The sequence below is a fragment of the Hevea brasiliensis genome, chromosome 5 (assembly GCF_030052815.1).
Source record: "Hevea brasiliensis isolate MT/VB/25A 57/8 chromosome 5, ASM3005281v1, whole genome shotgun sequence".
Lineage (NCBI taxonomy): Eukaryota > Viridiplantae > Streptophyta > Magnoliopsida > Malpighiales > Euphorbiaceae > Hevea > Hevea brasiliensis.
In genome coordinates, this window is record NC_079497.1 from 2,902,125 (window position 1) to 2,918,921 (window position 16,797).

General features: G+C 34.1%; 1 protein-coding gene across 1 annotated transcript; it reads left to right on the plus strand.

The window, feature by feature from the left end:
• The first annotated feature begins 11,109 nt into the window (after nt 1-11,109).
• LOC110655731 (FH protein interacting protein FIP2) lies at nt 11,110-16,092 on the plus strand. The gene is made up of 11 exons (XM_021812157.2): nt 11,110-11,319; nt 11,812-11,921; nt 12,533-12,667; nt 12,835-12,990; nt 13,306-13,389; nt 13,708-13,754; nt 13,841-13,914; nt 14,515-14,573; nt 14,732-14,791; nt 15,171-15,251; nt 15,846-16,092. The coding sequence occupies exons 1-11, from the start codon at nt 11,274-11,276 to the stop codon at nt 15,897-15,899; spliced, it is 906 nt and encodes a 301-aa protein (XP_021667849.1). The 5' UTR covers nt 11,110-11,273; the 3' UTR covers nt 15,900-16,092.
• The last annotated feature ends 705 nt before the right edge of the window (nt 16,093-16,797 follow it).

Genomic DNA, 16,797 nt, shown 5'->3' on the forward strand with positions numbered 1-16,797 from the left:
TAGTTGTCGACCTTAGACCCATGAGGAACCCTAGGAAATAATTTTTGAGACTTAATTAAAGGTGTACGAAGGATTAAATGACGTTAAAAATTGTCAAAAAATTCAAGAAAATTAGTTAATCGGTATAGACCAAAAATAACCTGATGAGCTTAATAAAGGGCATTTTGGTCATTTCACCCTCAGGGTGAAATTTTGACCTAAATGTCAATTAAAATATATAAAATAAATTAAAATCATGAATTGGTGTAATAGAAAAGGGAAAGAAAGAAAAGAAGGAAATAAAAACATAATGTTAATTATGACATAGGCATGATGTCATAATATCCTTATTAATATTTTTTACCAACTACAATTAAACAACTAAGTATAAAAGAGACAAATTCCATTAAATACACAAAAGCTTATCATCTTCTTCCTATGGTTCTCTCTTGGCCAAACCATACTCATAGGGAACTTCCACCATTTTTGCTTTTCTTAGCTTGATTTCCTCCCTTTTTCCCATCCCAAAACCTTAAGTCCCTTTACAAAAAATTAATCTCACATATTGAGGGAGGTGGTGGCAGCCAAGAAGTGAAGGAAAAATTAAATTTAGGCAAGGTCAAGTTGAGCTCCAAAGAGGTTAGTGCACTAAACTGTACTTTCTTTCTCTACTAAGCATGAAAAGCATGCTAAAATAAGTTGAATTGACATGAAACCAAAAGAAAAATTTGAACCTTGGAGAAACCTAATTTTTGGCAGCCATGAAATCCCTTAGGGTTTGATGTTTTTAATTAATGAAAATTTGTTTAATGGTGATGTTTGATAAGTTGATATACTTTAGAAGTTGAATGAATGGAGTTTGCACAAATTGGATGAATGAAATTAGGTGTCACGACACAACCTATGGGCCGGATCGGCACTATGACCTAAGCCAGCCCAAAGCCCTCGAGGCCCGTAGTAAGCCTAACTATTCCTTAACCCAACTCTAAGGCCCATTTGGGCCCAATTTCAAGAATTCAACCGGACAGAGTCCGGCCATAAAATGGACCTTTCAACGGAGAGTTTTTGACTCACCCGACCTGTAAACACATTATATAATCAATTGGGGAGCTCAGCTCACCCTCCACATACTCATACAACATAAAAATAAATGGGAGCTCAGCTCTCTCATTCAGTCCATCAACATGCATAAAATAATAAGTTTACAGGTCCAAAATAACAATATATATTACAGACCCAATTCAAATAAATATTTTTAACACATGCGGAAATTCTAAGAGTTAACAGGTTTATACAAAAATTAATAAACGACCTGCGAGGGAGAAAAGCAGGTTAACCTCAAAAATATCCTCCTGTAGCCTAAAAAAATATTGAACAGGAGTGAGCGTTCAACTCAGAGAGTAAAATATCAATTTTAACCATAATATCTATAACTATTTAAAACTAATGCATCCTGTAGAGTGAAATGCAACATCAGCAATATTTTCACATCATAACAACAAAAAGGTAATTTGGAGTACTCACACACCCAGTAATATCAATCATAATATATAGGAGCTGATCCCCTATGCAGCTATCTTAAATCCAACCTGTGCCAGCGAAGAACTCAAGCCGGACTTTCGCTCCAGCGAAGAACTCAAGCCGTGACTGCCCCCGAAGGACCAGGTCCCAGTGAAGATCTCAAGCCGTGTCTACCCGTCCTGTCCATAGCCAACATCACATCACATCACACGCACGCCAACGCACGCATACTGCTCCAAATTACCACAACAACATACATGGCACTTTAACAGTTGTGAATGCAATATAAAAAGTGCTTAGAGTTTAACTACATAGATATATACATATAAGTGATGCATGGGCATGCTTGAACATATAATAATAGTGAAATTACAATTAAAATTAATATTTTACTCACAGACCTGACAGTGGTCACTGTGGCGGTTGGACGGAGGAAGAAGGCTGTTCCGGCTTACCTGATAATTTTATTATAATCATTTAATAAATTTGACTCAATACAAGCTAAGAAAATACCAAATACGTCCTAAGTCGTGCCGAAAATCCAACAGAGTCTCCCCTATACCTAGGACCTACCAAACCTACAAAAGGGCTCAAAACACACTTCTATATTCACAAATCATACATTCACAACTCAATCACATCACACAACCCCTCCTGAGCCCATCCAAACAGTCCTCAATGACAATATGTAAATTTACAATTTAGTCCTTATAATTGATTATTTTTGCAAAAACTGCCCAAATAAGCTCTAAAAATTCTAAAACTTTACCCCGCGGTCCTTAGCAATATTATTAGGCTATTGCAAAAAGAATCATAATTTTTTGAGCTACCACGAATATTTTATGGATTTTTAATCCCATTTAAGTACTAAAAAATTACGAAAAAGTAAGGTTCGGGTTTACCTATGCCGATTCCGACTTCGGGGACGTGCTTGGGACGTCTGACAATGGTGGGGTAGCCAAAACCTCGATCCAATTCGGAGACTTTTTCGATAACCAGTTTGTCTAGCAGGAAATTCACAGACCCGGACAACTGTCGAATTTCTGCGAATTGAAGATACCTACACGAAGCCCATAACACGGGGGTTAGTACATAAATTTTACGGAATTTTCTAAGCTCATTTAATGCTCAGAAAAATACTATAAAATTCCGTGGGACCCATCGAAAAATGGTGTCGAAAAAATTTGAAATTTATATTGCTGCGAAGCTATCGAGGAGTGGAGCGCCCTGGTACTCTCGGTTTTCTCTTGGGGTTCACGGTTTGCGAGAAATCTAGCCCAAAAATCAAAATGGGCTAAAATTTTTCGAGCAAAAATTGGACAAACCGCTCGATGGATTTCGGTGTTCTTGGTGTCTATGGAAAGCTCTCGATGAGTAGATGGGTGTAGACACAAGACCCGGCCCAATCGGTGGTCAGATCGGTCGGATTTTGGCCGTGAAGACTAAGGGTCGAGTGCTGCGCGTCCCGTCGCGTCGCGTCGCTGGCGACGCCGGCGCTTCAGTGAGGCGGCGAGAGGCGGCTGGGAGCGCGGTGGGGGTGGCTAGGGAGGCAGCTGGCCGGCGAGGAGAGGTGGGAGGAGAGAGAAAACGGGAGAGAGAGAGAGAGGAAGGAGAACGCGCGCGGGAGAGGAGAAGAAGAAGAAAAAGAAAAATGAGCCGGCTCAATTCGGCCGGTCCAATCCGGTCCGGTTCGATTCAGGATATAAAATTTTAAATTTTTACTCTGCTTTGGGACAAAAAACGAGGTCCAAAAATTCCGAAAAAATTCTAAAAAACTCAGAAAAATTCATAGACTCTAAGTATTTTTTTAGTTTTGCCACGTGATCTTTAAACTAATTTTTAAAAATCATCAAAGTTTATATTTTCGAAAAATAGAACCCGATTTCTAAAATCCAAAAAATTTTAAATAATTTCCTAAAATTCAAATAAAATAAAATATCAATATTTACCCAAAAATAATAAATTTAAAAATTAGGGGTGTTACATTAGGGTTTGTGATCATGAATTGAGGATTTTGTTCTATGATTGAAATTGATCAAATTGAGATGAATTTTTAACTATTATAAGTGCTATGCATGTCAAATAAAGCTTGGGAGTTGGTAGGATTTGAAATTGGGAGTGCAATTTCTCTTGCAAGAAATTCAGACCTATGAGTCCAGTGAGGTTTTTGAACCATAAATAGAGCTGTGTTACCCCAATTGGTGTGAGGCCAATTGGAGATAAAATCTAGGACAAATTTTCACATTTTTCATGAAGAGACCATGTTGAAAAATTGACCATAACTTGATCTAAAGTTTGCTTGAATATGGGTGACCACATGCTGTACCTGGGAAAAACTGACCATATGAACAGTAAATATTCAAATGGCCATAACTTTCTCTAAGAAGGTTAAAATGACCTGAATTTTATACCATTGAAAGCTTAGACCTAGGACTACAACTTTCATGAAGAACATAGAGCCCAGATCTGTCTCTAACTATGTTAAATTATTAGCACAAGTTAGATAAGCAAAACTATCTATAACCAATCTACCCATAATTTGTTGGACTTAGGCTCACCCGACCAGTTTTGGCAAAAATGTCATAACTTGGTCTACAAAATTTCAAAAGCAATGAAACTAGTGTCAAAAGTTTTATAAGACATATATCTATAATATTTATGTTTTGACCAGAACTCAAAACCCAAGGGAACTAAGTCAAATTGTTATAACAAATTAGTATACCAAATCCTAGAATTTGCCTCAACTACCACTTGACTCCATGATAGAATTTATATTATAACTTTCACTAGGAAATCCCAAATGAGATGAGCCAAACTGTTCTGGCAACCTAAGAGATAGGGCTTCAACTTTTATTTGGAAACTTTTCTCAAATTTTGAGTGAAAGAATCCTATAATAGAAGTCAAAACCACTGACTTGAACCTGGAATCCTGTCGACACAGGGTACCTGAGTCCAGGCCAGTTAATTGGCTATAACTAATTCTAAAAAACTTAAGAAAATGTAATACAAAATTTTGAGTGATCATAAGATATAGGGTAACAACTTCTATGAAGAACATTATGCCTTAAAGTGGTTGTAACATATCCAAATAATTAGGAAAAATTGACTCCAGAATCTGCCTGGTTCTGGAACTTTAGTGAGTTAAGGAATCAGTTTTGGTTATTTGACCATAACTTAAGTTCTAAAACTTCAAATGACATGATCCAAAAAGGAAAACAAAGGCAAGACATAGAGAGACAACTTTCATGAAGGAAGTATAGCCAAACAGTGGCCACATCTTGGCCAATTTGCTAGGAGAAAATAAGATACCAAATCTGGACCTAAAAAAAGATTCAAGATATTATTTGATACGTGACATGTAAATTACCTAAATAAATTGATAAATGTATAAGCTACATGAAAATGAAGGGGGAACCTATTTTCCACTATAAATTGACATAAAACTACTATAAAGCACTAATAGTGCAAGACATGAAACGATAAGTTCATAAGTAATCAATAATACTAATTTGACCAAAGTATACCCAGATTTATTTATATAGCATGGATTGATTGATATACCAATTAGGGACTATAGATTACAATATTGCCCATAGGAATAATCATTGACAGACAATATATGTCTGATATGATTGTTCTACAGGCTTTATGCCTGCCCATTGGCCTTTGTGCCTGATTTTATTTATGGCTTTATGCCTGCCCGCTGGCCTTGTGCCTGATATGACCATTATATACTTGATAGACATACGGATGTCTAACTTGTATACTCTCGTGTATCCAGTCGTTATAGTTTGTCATAGGTTACTTGGGCACATATATGAGTAAGAAATCTTAAATTTAAATAAATACATGAAAAGGCTATTAATGTGAATTTAATAAGACCGAATATAAGACACATGATAAAAAGATCCCGATTAACTTAATTTTTCCAAAGTTCTATAAACATGTAAAAGACTTAAAAATATTATATGTAGCATGATTATTTCAGTTAATTAGTTGTTTTTATTTCAATTTATGCACCACTAAGTGTTATGCTTAGCGCGTTGGTTTTTTCATCGCGTAGGTACTAGAGAGCAACATCTGCAGCAGCAGTAGCAGTAGAGCGCGAATGGAGACTTGATCAGATCTGCTAGAGTAACAGTCACCTCATCAGTTATTTTGGTAGGGCTCATGTATGTATTAGATGTTGCACTTTGATTATTATCTATAAGCAAATGTTGTAAACTATTTTGAGATATATAATTAAATTTTGAATTGTATATAATTATACATTATTATATGTAATGTAATGTGAATGAAATGAAAGTTTATTTTCTTGAAAATTTTATGAGTAATAGTATGATATGGTACATGAATAATTGATATGAGAAATGATATGATGAAATGGATATAATTAATTTTAACAGGTAAATAAAGAAACCCACCATGCACTAATAAAACAGAGGAGACTTTGTCTGGGTCTCCACAAAAATAAGATGTGATATAATTTTTTTTTTCTACATGTAAGATAATAAAATTAAATAGACATGAAATTAAATATTATACCCGACAAGATAGGATAGAGTGCTCGGGCATCGAATATAGCACACCTTGCTCGACTATAATGTAGATGGGTGAGGGGTGTTACACATAATTTGAAGGATGTACTGGTAGGAGTTAATCGTAAGATTAGAATTCTTAAAGTAATGGAATTAGTAATCAAGATAGGACTAAGAAATAAAAATAAAGTTAAAGTTGATGATGGGATGGACATCCTTGAAGGAAAAAGGTATAAGGGTGAGACATGACTAAGGTTAAGAAATAAGTACAGCAGGTTGAAAAGTTATCAACAATAGCAGAAACAAAGTTGGTTACAATGAGGAGAATAAGGAGGAATAAGTATGCTAAGGATATACTAAGGGATGTTTAAAACAAGTTATAGTGAGATGATAGATTAAGGGAGTAGTAGAGCCTCGATCTAAGTGCCAATGTATTAAAAAGTACATCACATTATCAGAAGCTTTAGGAAGAAGTCAAGATATTTCCATTCCAGAGAAGGAGTGAAAAATGATAAGGTCGCATTAACTAGGTTGTCAGGGAACACAAACACTTTTGTTACATAGAATGAGAGATCCAGTTCACTTTCCAATGTTGATAAATGATACACTTGGCCCTTGGAGGGAACTCTACCTGACTAGTTACATAAGATGGACAGAGGTTAGTTTAAGTACTTTAGTAATGACATAAATAGATTGGAAATTTGAAGTATTATGAAAGTGAAAAGATGCATAGGTACTAACCGTTGAGGTCAAAGGACAAGTAAAGATTTAGAATAAGATGCCTATGATAGGTGCTGCAAAAAAACATCTTATAGAACATTGTAGGATAAGGAACATAAGTCGTGTCCTTGGGAAGCAGAAGGTTGAGGGGTAAGCACCAAGGTTGATTGAAGTTAAGAGACATCAAGTTAAGTACAGAGAGGTATAGTGAATACTTGAGATGTCAGAAAAATGGTCAATGAATAGTTAAGAGATAAGAGCATCTCTAGTAAAATATGATGATAGTTAGGGCACTACGGTAAAAATCAGAGAGTAGAGGAATGCGATCTATATCGTCACTCTTCCTCTCCCTCCCTTTTTCTTCCGATCGGGGAGCCTCTAGCCACCATGGCCGGCAGGCAAGGGTTCTCCACACCCTGGGCGACGCCGGCGAGTTGCCAGCTAGCTGGAGCAGCGTCGGCAGTGGCGCAAATGGAGGAGTTTTCCCCTTCAATGAGTGCACAGTAGGCAGCAACTTTCAGGCGCGATTCTGGCTTCATCCGACGTCCGATCGAGGCGATTCAGGTGACGTTGGAAAGCTTGTTCCAAGAGCTTTCTTTTGATACCTATTTTATAACATTTGGTGGTCGGAAGAATGAGATATAGAGGAGAGAAACTTCAATTTTTTTTAGTTTTTTTGTCAGATCTAGGACGATCCGACCGTTAGATCGACGATCTGAGACCCTATGGACGGAAAAAGAGGAGATGAACATTATGGTATAATAAGATCCGATAAATGTCGCCAATGACCAGCGGCCGACCACAGTGCGCGATGGTTCCAACTAGCTTTGGGGATGATTCAACTTCCAGAGGTTTCCTCATAAATATTTGAAATTTTTGAGATACGTATAAACATTGGGTAAGATTATTTTCATTATTTCTCAGTATGTAGTGCTTAAATGCAGTATTTCTTAAACATGAAAAATTGCAGAAAAACTCTAAGAAAAATATATGATGAAATTAAAATTATTTAGAGATATTCTATGGTATTTGTTGAATTTTTGAGTGATTGTGGAATATTTTTGAAAAATATATATGTGAGTTTTAGTTAGATTTTTAGCATCTGAGCATATAAGATCATCTAAATTTATGGTATTTAAATTTTATATTATGGGTTGAAGCTTGAAAATTGAGAGTTAAATATGTGAATATTGACTTATGTTAAATTAGAAACATGTTAGGTATTTGAAACTTATGGAATTGAGTAATAGTTTTAAATAAAAATTCATAAAATATTTGGGAGTCATTAAAAAATTGGAATTCCTTTTGCAATAGCCTTGAAATATTGCTAAGGACTACAGGATAAAATTTTAGAATTTTTAGAGTTCGTTTGAGTATTTTTTTACAAAAAGGTTAATTTCAGGGATTAAAATATAATTTTCAAGATTGTGAGTATTGATTGTTTTGGAGGGCCCAGGAGGGGCCATATGATGTTGATGAGATGTGATTATGGAAATTGAGATTTAGAAGTGTTATTTGAATCTTCTTGCAGATTTGGTAGGTACCAGGTATAGGGAAAACTCTGTCGAATTTTCGGCATAAATTATGATGTGTTTGCCTATTTAAATTTATTTTTATTTGAATTAGCACTAATAAATTCACAATAAAATTATGTAGGTGATCAGCTTTAACCATCTTCCTTCACCCAACCTCTACAGTCATCTCTGGTATACTGTAAATAAAATATTAATTTCAATTATAATTTCAATATTATTATATGTTCAGGCATGCCCATGTATCACTTATAAATATATATCTATGTAATTAAATACTAAGCATATTTTATATTGCATTCTCAATTGATGAAGTACCATAGATGTTATTTTATGGTAATTTGGAGCAGTGTGCGTGTGTTAGCGTGCGTGTGGTGTGTGGTATTAGATATGGACAGGACGGGTGACACAGTTGGAGTTTGACTCGCTGGGATCCGAACATTTTATGGATAAGTCGGGGTAGGCACGGCTCGAGATGATCTCACTAGCCCTCGCATTTGGTTTATTAAATGAAAATCTGGTTTGAGAGACACTCGCTGGCAGAGGTTGGATTAAAAGAGTTGTATAAGGGATCAGCTCCCATATATATACTGTTTGAATATTATATGGGTGCGTAAGTGTTCTAAATTTACTTTTTTGCTGTTATGATATGATTTGTATAAAAATTTTGATGGTGTTGCATTCTACTCTTTATGATGCATTAGTTTTAGATAGTTATAGAAATTATAGTTAAAATCAGTATTTTACTCTTTGAGTCGAATGCTCACTCCTGTTCACCTATTTTACAGCAGGCTACAGGAAGAGTTCTTTTACAGAGCAACCTGCTTTCTTCCTTGCAGGTTTAACGTCGGTTATTTAATTGTTTTATTATTTTTCTAAATTTGAAATTTAGAACTCCGCATGTGTTAGTAGTAGTATGGACATTGTTAGGAATCGCGTTAATTTAAATTCTTGAGATTAATAAATGAAGATTTGTATGATATTTAAACAATTTATAAGTGATAGCATTAGGGTTGAGTAGAGCTCTCTTGACTTCAGTTTTTTATGGTTATCGGGTTGGGTTGACCCGAATAAAAATATTTAATTTTATTTACATGTTAAGCCTAAGTTTTTGGGTATTGGTTATGGATTTGGGAACAGTAAGACTTACTACGAGCTTCGGGGGTTTTATGCTAGCCTATGTCCTAGTGCCGGTCCGGCCCATGGGATCGGGTCGTGACAAAATAGATGTTTTTAAAATTTTTAAAATAAAAGAAAAATTATTATATATATATATATATATGAAATCTATAATTTTTTTAAGTTTTAAAACTCTATCTCAGTCTGACTTGATCTAATAATTAAAGATATATTATTCATTATATTAGTGTTAAAATTAAAGAGATAAGAATAGACAACCATTAAAATCATGACAATTTGAACGGAGTCTTTATTCTTATATATCTACAAACTAACACACTCATAATTTGATATATGAATAAGGCAAAATACATACACACTCACACTCACCACAAGTAAATGTAAACTTTGATTCTTTATTAAACAAACTATATTACAAGTGTGCGCGTGTGTGTGTATATATATATATATATATATATATGTATTACATAACTTATAAAAATGACCTAATAGTTATTTTCATATTAAAAAATTATATAATACTAAATAGATTTCGAAAAAATGTTACGTCACATTTACATAAATCGAACTTATAAGTAATTTTTTTTACACAAAATTGTTATCAATATTAAATTTTATAAGTTATAGTGTTAAAATTTTTTATATAATTTGACCTTGCTATAATATATAATATATAGTATAATTTCTTAAATTAAATATAAAAGTGTGTCTATATTGTTTCAGTGTATTATAAATAACTTGGTTATTCTTACATTGCTTAGTTTCAATCTAAATAAGAAAAAGCTAACCCTTATATTTGGGTTATTAATAGTGAATAAGAAATGAAGAAAGATTAAAAAGAATAAATGAGGGGAAAATAAAAGAAGTGAAATTAATTTTTTAAATATTTTATTAAAATAGAGGAGAAATATAAATAATAGAATCACTTTGTAACCATGATTTTGTGATCCTATCAACCCCACAGCTTAATGGCCATGGAATTATCAATAATCAAACAAAAACGGCGACTTAGTTTACACCCCTGAAATAGCCACAGCATTGCCGGAATCAAGGGCTCTGGAGGGCCACCACTTCCTATTGAAATTGTAATTTTTAATTAAGAATAAGTTAAATGTGATAATATCTTTAATATACTTTTATATAATATTAATTTATTTGACTCACTTAAATAAAAAATTTAATAAATTTCAATTTTTAAAATATAAAATATTTTATTAACTTAATTAAATAAAAATTTAATAATTATTTTTTTAATTTTACTTTAAAAGTAATGAAAAAATTTAAATTTTAGAAAAAATTGAATTATGAGAAAAACATATGAAACACATTAAAAAGACCCCTAAATATAAATATTATGTTTATTGTTAACTCTTTAAATAAATATGAGATATATCAAATCACATGATTACTATATTCAATCTAAATTGACTGAATTAATGTTTAATATTTATGTTTAATTTTATTATGTGAAGGTTAAATTTAAAATTATAATTTTTTTAAATTATTTAAATATAAAATAATAATATTTTTAAAATAGAAAATTAATTAATTTAAAAAAATAAAAAAATTAAATAATAATTTAAATAGACTAAAATTTATAAAATTGAAAGGCACATGAAAATTAAATAATATATTTTTTAAAATAAATAGGTTAAATAGTAATTTGCCACAAAGTACCATCGGGCAATTTGTGCTGCTGTTTACCCGCGTGCGGCGTACTCACTGATCACAGTCGGAAAAGCCATATCTTTTTTCTCGTGGCTATAAATTCTTGAAATTCAAGGGAGACACCACTAAACCCACTCACCTAATTCACTCTCTTTCGCTAATTCACTGCAATCCAATGACGAAGGAAGCCGATTTCTCTTCTGTGGTTCGCCTCAATATCGGTCAGCTCTCTCTCTCTCTCTCTCTCTCTCTCTCTCTCTCAAATGATCTTCTTTTTCAAATCCTATCTGTGAGCCAAGTAATTTGATTGTTAAGCAACCGAAACCCTAATTTACTTTGTATTTCTGGGATGAAAGGCAAAAAATAAAAAAACTTATTTTTGTTAATCGGTGGACTTTGACGGGATGTGACTAATTAATCCTGCTCCTCAATTATACAAGTTTTTACTGGTTTAGTTTGCTGGAAGCCCTTTCAGTTATTTTTCCTTCCACTTTCTTGGCTGCCAAACAAAGACTTGAAATTCGAAATGTTGGTGATTTTCGTTGAACTTCAAGAATTTTTAAGTAATTAAGGGCAGTAATTGAAGTGTTATTACTTGCTTTTTAATATTTAGTTCTGCTTCACTATCTGATTCTTTTTTATTTAGTTCTTTCGGTTGATGCAACTGATTTATGATCACTGAAAAAATCCCTTTACCTTGTGTGTATTCACAGGAGGGAAAAAATTTTGCACAACTGTTGGTACTTTGACGCAGCGTGAGCCTGATTCAATGCTTGCTGCGATGTTCAGTGGTCGGCATACAGTGTGCGAGGACCCTGAGAAGGTATTCACTTACGCTCAATTTTTCTTAAATCACATTTGGGAAAATTTTTTGAGGAAGGTGAACGCTTTTCAAATGTTTTCTTTTCTTTTTTGCTTCTGACATGTGCGATCTTTTATTCCTTAAATTTCATGAAACGGCCTTTCAGCAACTTTTTTTTTGGGTATAAACAACTTTGACCGATGACAGCTATTTTAGCAATGATAGAGGTCTTATAAGGACAATTTCTTTCATTTAGAGAATAACAATCAATTTTGTTGGAGGGATGGAGATGTATGATGAAGGAAATGATGAGTAAAATGGAATAAATGTTTCCATTTGTTTGGTTGAGAGTAAGGAAGGAAAAATGTGATTTCCATTATTTTCCCTTTTTTGACTGAAAGATATTGGTGGATTTGGAATGAAAAGAAATGCTACCAAATCTCTTCACTTTTCAGGATTTTTTAATAAATTTGGGAAAATCATTTTCGCCCCTTCCATTGTTCCATACCTCTCTCTGCCTTCCACATCCATTGCATCAAATGAAGCAAGCCATTTGCTTTGATAATCTTTCATAGGGGGAATGTTAATTGAATAATTATGTTCCGAATTTTGATTATAATGAGTTTTTGCAGGGATATGTCTTTGTTGATAGGGACGGAAAGCATTTCAGGCATATTCTGAATTGGTTGAGAGATGGTGTGGTTCCCACACTTACTGATGCTGAATATTCAGAGCTCATGAGGGAGGCAGAATACTATCAGCTACTTGTATGTGGTTAAGTCCCTTTTTTTCGGGTGCTTTGGATCTATGCATTAATTTTTGGGAGAACAATTAGCCAAGGACATGGTGCTTCTTGATGTGCATGAAATGAAATTATCATCTCTTTTAATGACCCTATGTATCCTTTGTGTATTTATTTATTTATATTTATCAGGGGATCATTGAGGGAATTAATTCAGTTTTGACTAAGAGGAAGGAAAGTGATGAACTAGATACTGAATTGACACGGACAGATATCATCAAGTGTATACAATCTGAGAGAGTCCGATTTCGAGGGGTTAATCTTTCTGGCCTTGATCTTTCTAAACTGGTAATTTTTTTTAAGCCCAGGCGTTCAGAAGCGTTTGTTATAAAAGCTCTCTCAAATTTATCCTTCACAGATGTCAGTTTTTTGTGGTTGAGCGTACATATATTTGTACTTTCCTGATGGAATTTGGTTCATGAAGAGCTACTTGTGTCAATGGACAATTGTGTCTGCGCACTATCTTCTGCACTTTACTGCTGCAGGATCCACTATTGGAGGGCAGAAAATAACAAAGAATGATAGTTTTTTCATATTTGTTGCATTTCCTCTAACGCAATCACATTGATTGTTTCCTTTGATGTGTGGTTTACTGACATGCAGGACCTTTCATTTGTTGACTTCAGCTTTGCATGTCTTAAAAATGTGTTCTTCTCACGGGCCAACCTTCAGTGTGCAAAATTCCGGGTAGGTTTAGCTTTATCATATGTGATAAGGATTAAGGAATATATGTAACAGACAACCTCAATTATTGCTTCACATTTTATTCTCTTGAGACTTTTCCATTTTACTCCCTTTACCCTATAATAAATGTTTGATTCCTTTTTTATAATATTTTAGGAGAGACAATTATGACAAATTAGACCTACACAAATAATTTCCCTTATCAAAGTTCCACCCTCAGAAATAGATTAATTATTTTGTAATGATTGCTATTCCCACGAACAAGTTACCTTTACATTTATTTAGTGGATCACAATAAAACCTTTAACATGTTAATTGCAGGATGTGGATGCTGAGGATTCCATATTTCATAATGCAACATTGCGAGAGTAGGACTCAAATTGAAACTGGATCCTTTTTCATAAAATTATTATTATGGACTGTTTTCTTGATTGTAGTTTCTTGCCTAGGGAAGATGTGAATTTACTGGTGCAAATCTTCGTGGAGCTTTATTAGCTGGTGCTAATCTTCAGAGTGCAAACCTACAAGGTAACATTTATCCATTATACTTTTAGTTGTTAAGTATCTCTTTAGAATCATTACTGTTATGCTTTAATTAGGCTTGTACTCAAGAGTTGTTTTGCCCATTGTACTTTTGTGTATGCTGTTTGCCCATAATTTCTTGAAATATGTCTGTTGACAGTAATACATTGCAAGTAATGGCTGATGCCTGATGGTATTGCTTTTGAACTTGAATATTTGCAAATTTTTTGAAAGCGCTCATTTGCTTTTTCATTGGTGGCAAAAAAAAAAAAAAAAAGAGTTTGGATTGTTTGGACTTCTCTTGTCAATGAAGTGGAGCACGTAGTAAGGTTCATGAATCAAAAACTTGAATGAAAAATGGAAGCACGATAATAAAAATGTTGAGTTTAGAATTGGTTTAAATAACTGTGTGTGAAGTGATAACCTGAATCAAAAACTCTGTTTTTGGCAAAAATAAACTCTTATAGAAATGCTCATTGTTTTATTATGATGCATTTCATTTCTGGCAACTTCCCTCCTTTTTTTTCCTCTTGAAATAATTATGGCTTAAAATTAATACGAGGATAAAGAGCCTTCTGAATTCAATTATATGTTGTCACATTGCAGATGCTTGTCTGGTGGATTGCAGTTTCTGTGGAGCAGATCTGCGCTCTGCGCACTTACAGGTTCAGCATTTATTGATCATTAGATTTTATGGAACATCATGTTTGAGTCTGTTTACTGAAGATGTTTATTACTTATTGATGTTGGTGTGTCTTGTTGGCTTGTTCATTTGGTGTTTAGTTATTCTGATATACTAATCTATTTAGTCATTTAATGTTAGACTGCTGATCTTACCAATGCCAACCTGGAAGGAGCTAATTTAGAAGGAGCTAATCTAAAGGTAAAAGTCTTATTGTATGAAATCCTTGGATATATCATAAACTGATAATAAGGCTTACCCTGATGAGTATGAATCAGAGAGTGATAGGCTTTCACCTAATTTCGGCAGCTAATGGGTGTAATATAACAAGATGTGCATGCCTTTGGAATCCAGTCTAAAAGCAAAAGCCATTTTAGTATAAAAAAAATGAGTTATCTTTGTAAACTGATAATCGGGCTTGCATTGAGAGGATGAATCAAACAACAGGGTTGTTTAGCCGATTAATTGATGTTATAAAGTAAAGAATCTGCTCAAGAAGAGTATCTCCTTCACCTTGAAGCTTCTTTGGTAATTGATGTTGGTTTTGAGGGTTAACTCATTGAAATAATGTTTATTTCAGGGTGCAAGGTTGAATAATGCCAATTTGAAGGGTGCAAATCTTCAACGGGCTTATCTACGACAAGTCAATCTTCAGAACACAGTTAGTGAAATTAATTGGTTTATTAAATTTTTAGTCGATTTGATATTAAATAGGCAGTGTTTCTCCATTTCTCGGTCTGTCAATTATGAAACAGTCCTTGCATTTGTCATATCAGTCAGATTCCTGAAATATGTGCGAAAACATTTATGTATGCATGACAGACATGATAAATGCCTAAATTTAAAGTAGAAGTTTCGAAATGTTAAGATAGCATTAACATCTAGGCAAGAAGAATTCAATACATTAGAACCATACTTGATCTGTATACAAAGACAAAAATATGGTGCCATGGTCAACCAAATATATTTAGTTTCCATACTTGTTAAGTCTGTGTAGTGACGTGTTTGCACAAATAAAACATAACTTTGAATCCCTTGATGATATTAAGTGGACCGATGTTTATGCAGTATTTCTTGGTATTTTCCTGCTTGAAAGTTGTTCTTCTGCACAAAATATTAATCCTATGAATCAACAAAGGATGCTTGCTTGTCTAGTTGGGGGTTGTTTTTTCTTTTGAGATTTTGTTCAATCTATATCTTCTATGTCAAATGCATCATCTGGTTTAGATGTATAACTATACTTATGTTTACTCAGCGTTTGGAAAATACAAAGCTTGATGGTGCCAATTTGCTTGGAGCAATTCGATGAAATTGGAGCAAAGTAGATATGCTTTGCTGTGAGTAAATCCATTTCATATCCATTTTTTTCTTCTGGATGTAGAATTCAGTGCATGTTGTGGATGCTTTGACTGAATCAATTTGAAGGACTTGTTGGCGTGTGGTTTGTAGTATGTAAATAAATGTTTGGTAAAAGGCTAAATAAATTTCTAGATTTTCTTGCATTATTATGATTTTTGAGGCTCACATTCATGTCGTGTTGCATGTTAGTAGTGATCGCTTTACTTTCTTTTTGGGTTCCATGGTCTTACCTTTGATTTTGCTAAAGTTTGTGAAGACTTAAATGAGTCGGTGGCTATGATAAAATGTAACCTCTCTATTTCTTTCCCCAAGAGATAAAATCCATGTTCATTAAAGTGAAACGAGGGATTGCATTCTATGATTCTGGCCGATCCATCTCACTTGTGCCTGAGCATGGGAATAAAAACTAACATCAGAAACGGCTTTTGTTGCCAATATGTGGGCAGCCCAATTGTCACCTCTTATAACAAAAAGGTAGCAACTGGAAAGGAAAATGCAACTAATAGACTGAACATCAGCTATAACTGGTCCTATTTCTGTGGGTGGTAGAAATACGCCTTGAGGAAGCATCAACTACCATCTTCAAGTACCCCTAAAATTCGACATTGGACCAGTTGTTTGACTTGGCCGAGAGAACCGCTTCACGTTGGGCAAAGGCTTAAGGAATCAAAGGGGAAGCAACATCAGAAAACCTTCAAGCAAAGCTGGAGATGATCTCACCGTTGCTGTTTCTGGCAACCCTGGCGGCTGAAACACTTGCAACATAAGCCTGGATTCTGGGGGAGTAAACAATGTAGCACCGAACCTACATGGAGACCACTAACAAACAATCTCCATGCAAATTCTAA

Excerpts from the sequence above, each read along its gene's own strand:
- LOC110655731 (XM_021812157.2), top strand. The coding sequence starts at position 11,274 with ATGACGAAGGAAGCCGATTTCTCTTCTGTGGTTCGCCTCAATATCG. Across the intron at positions 13,755-13,840 it reads CATAATGCAACATTGCGAGA|ATGTGAATTTACTGGTGCAA; the intron begins GTAGGACTCAAA and ends TGCCTAGGGAAG. Across the intron at positions 15,252-15,845 it reads AAGTCAATCTTCAGAACACA|CGTTTGGAAAATACAAAGCT; the intron begins GTTAGTGAAATT and ends ATGTTTACTCAG.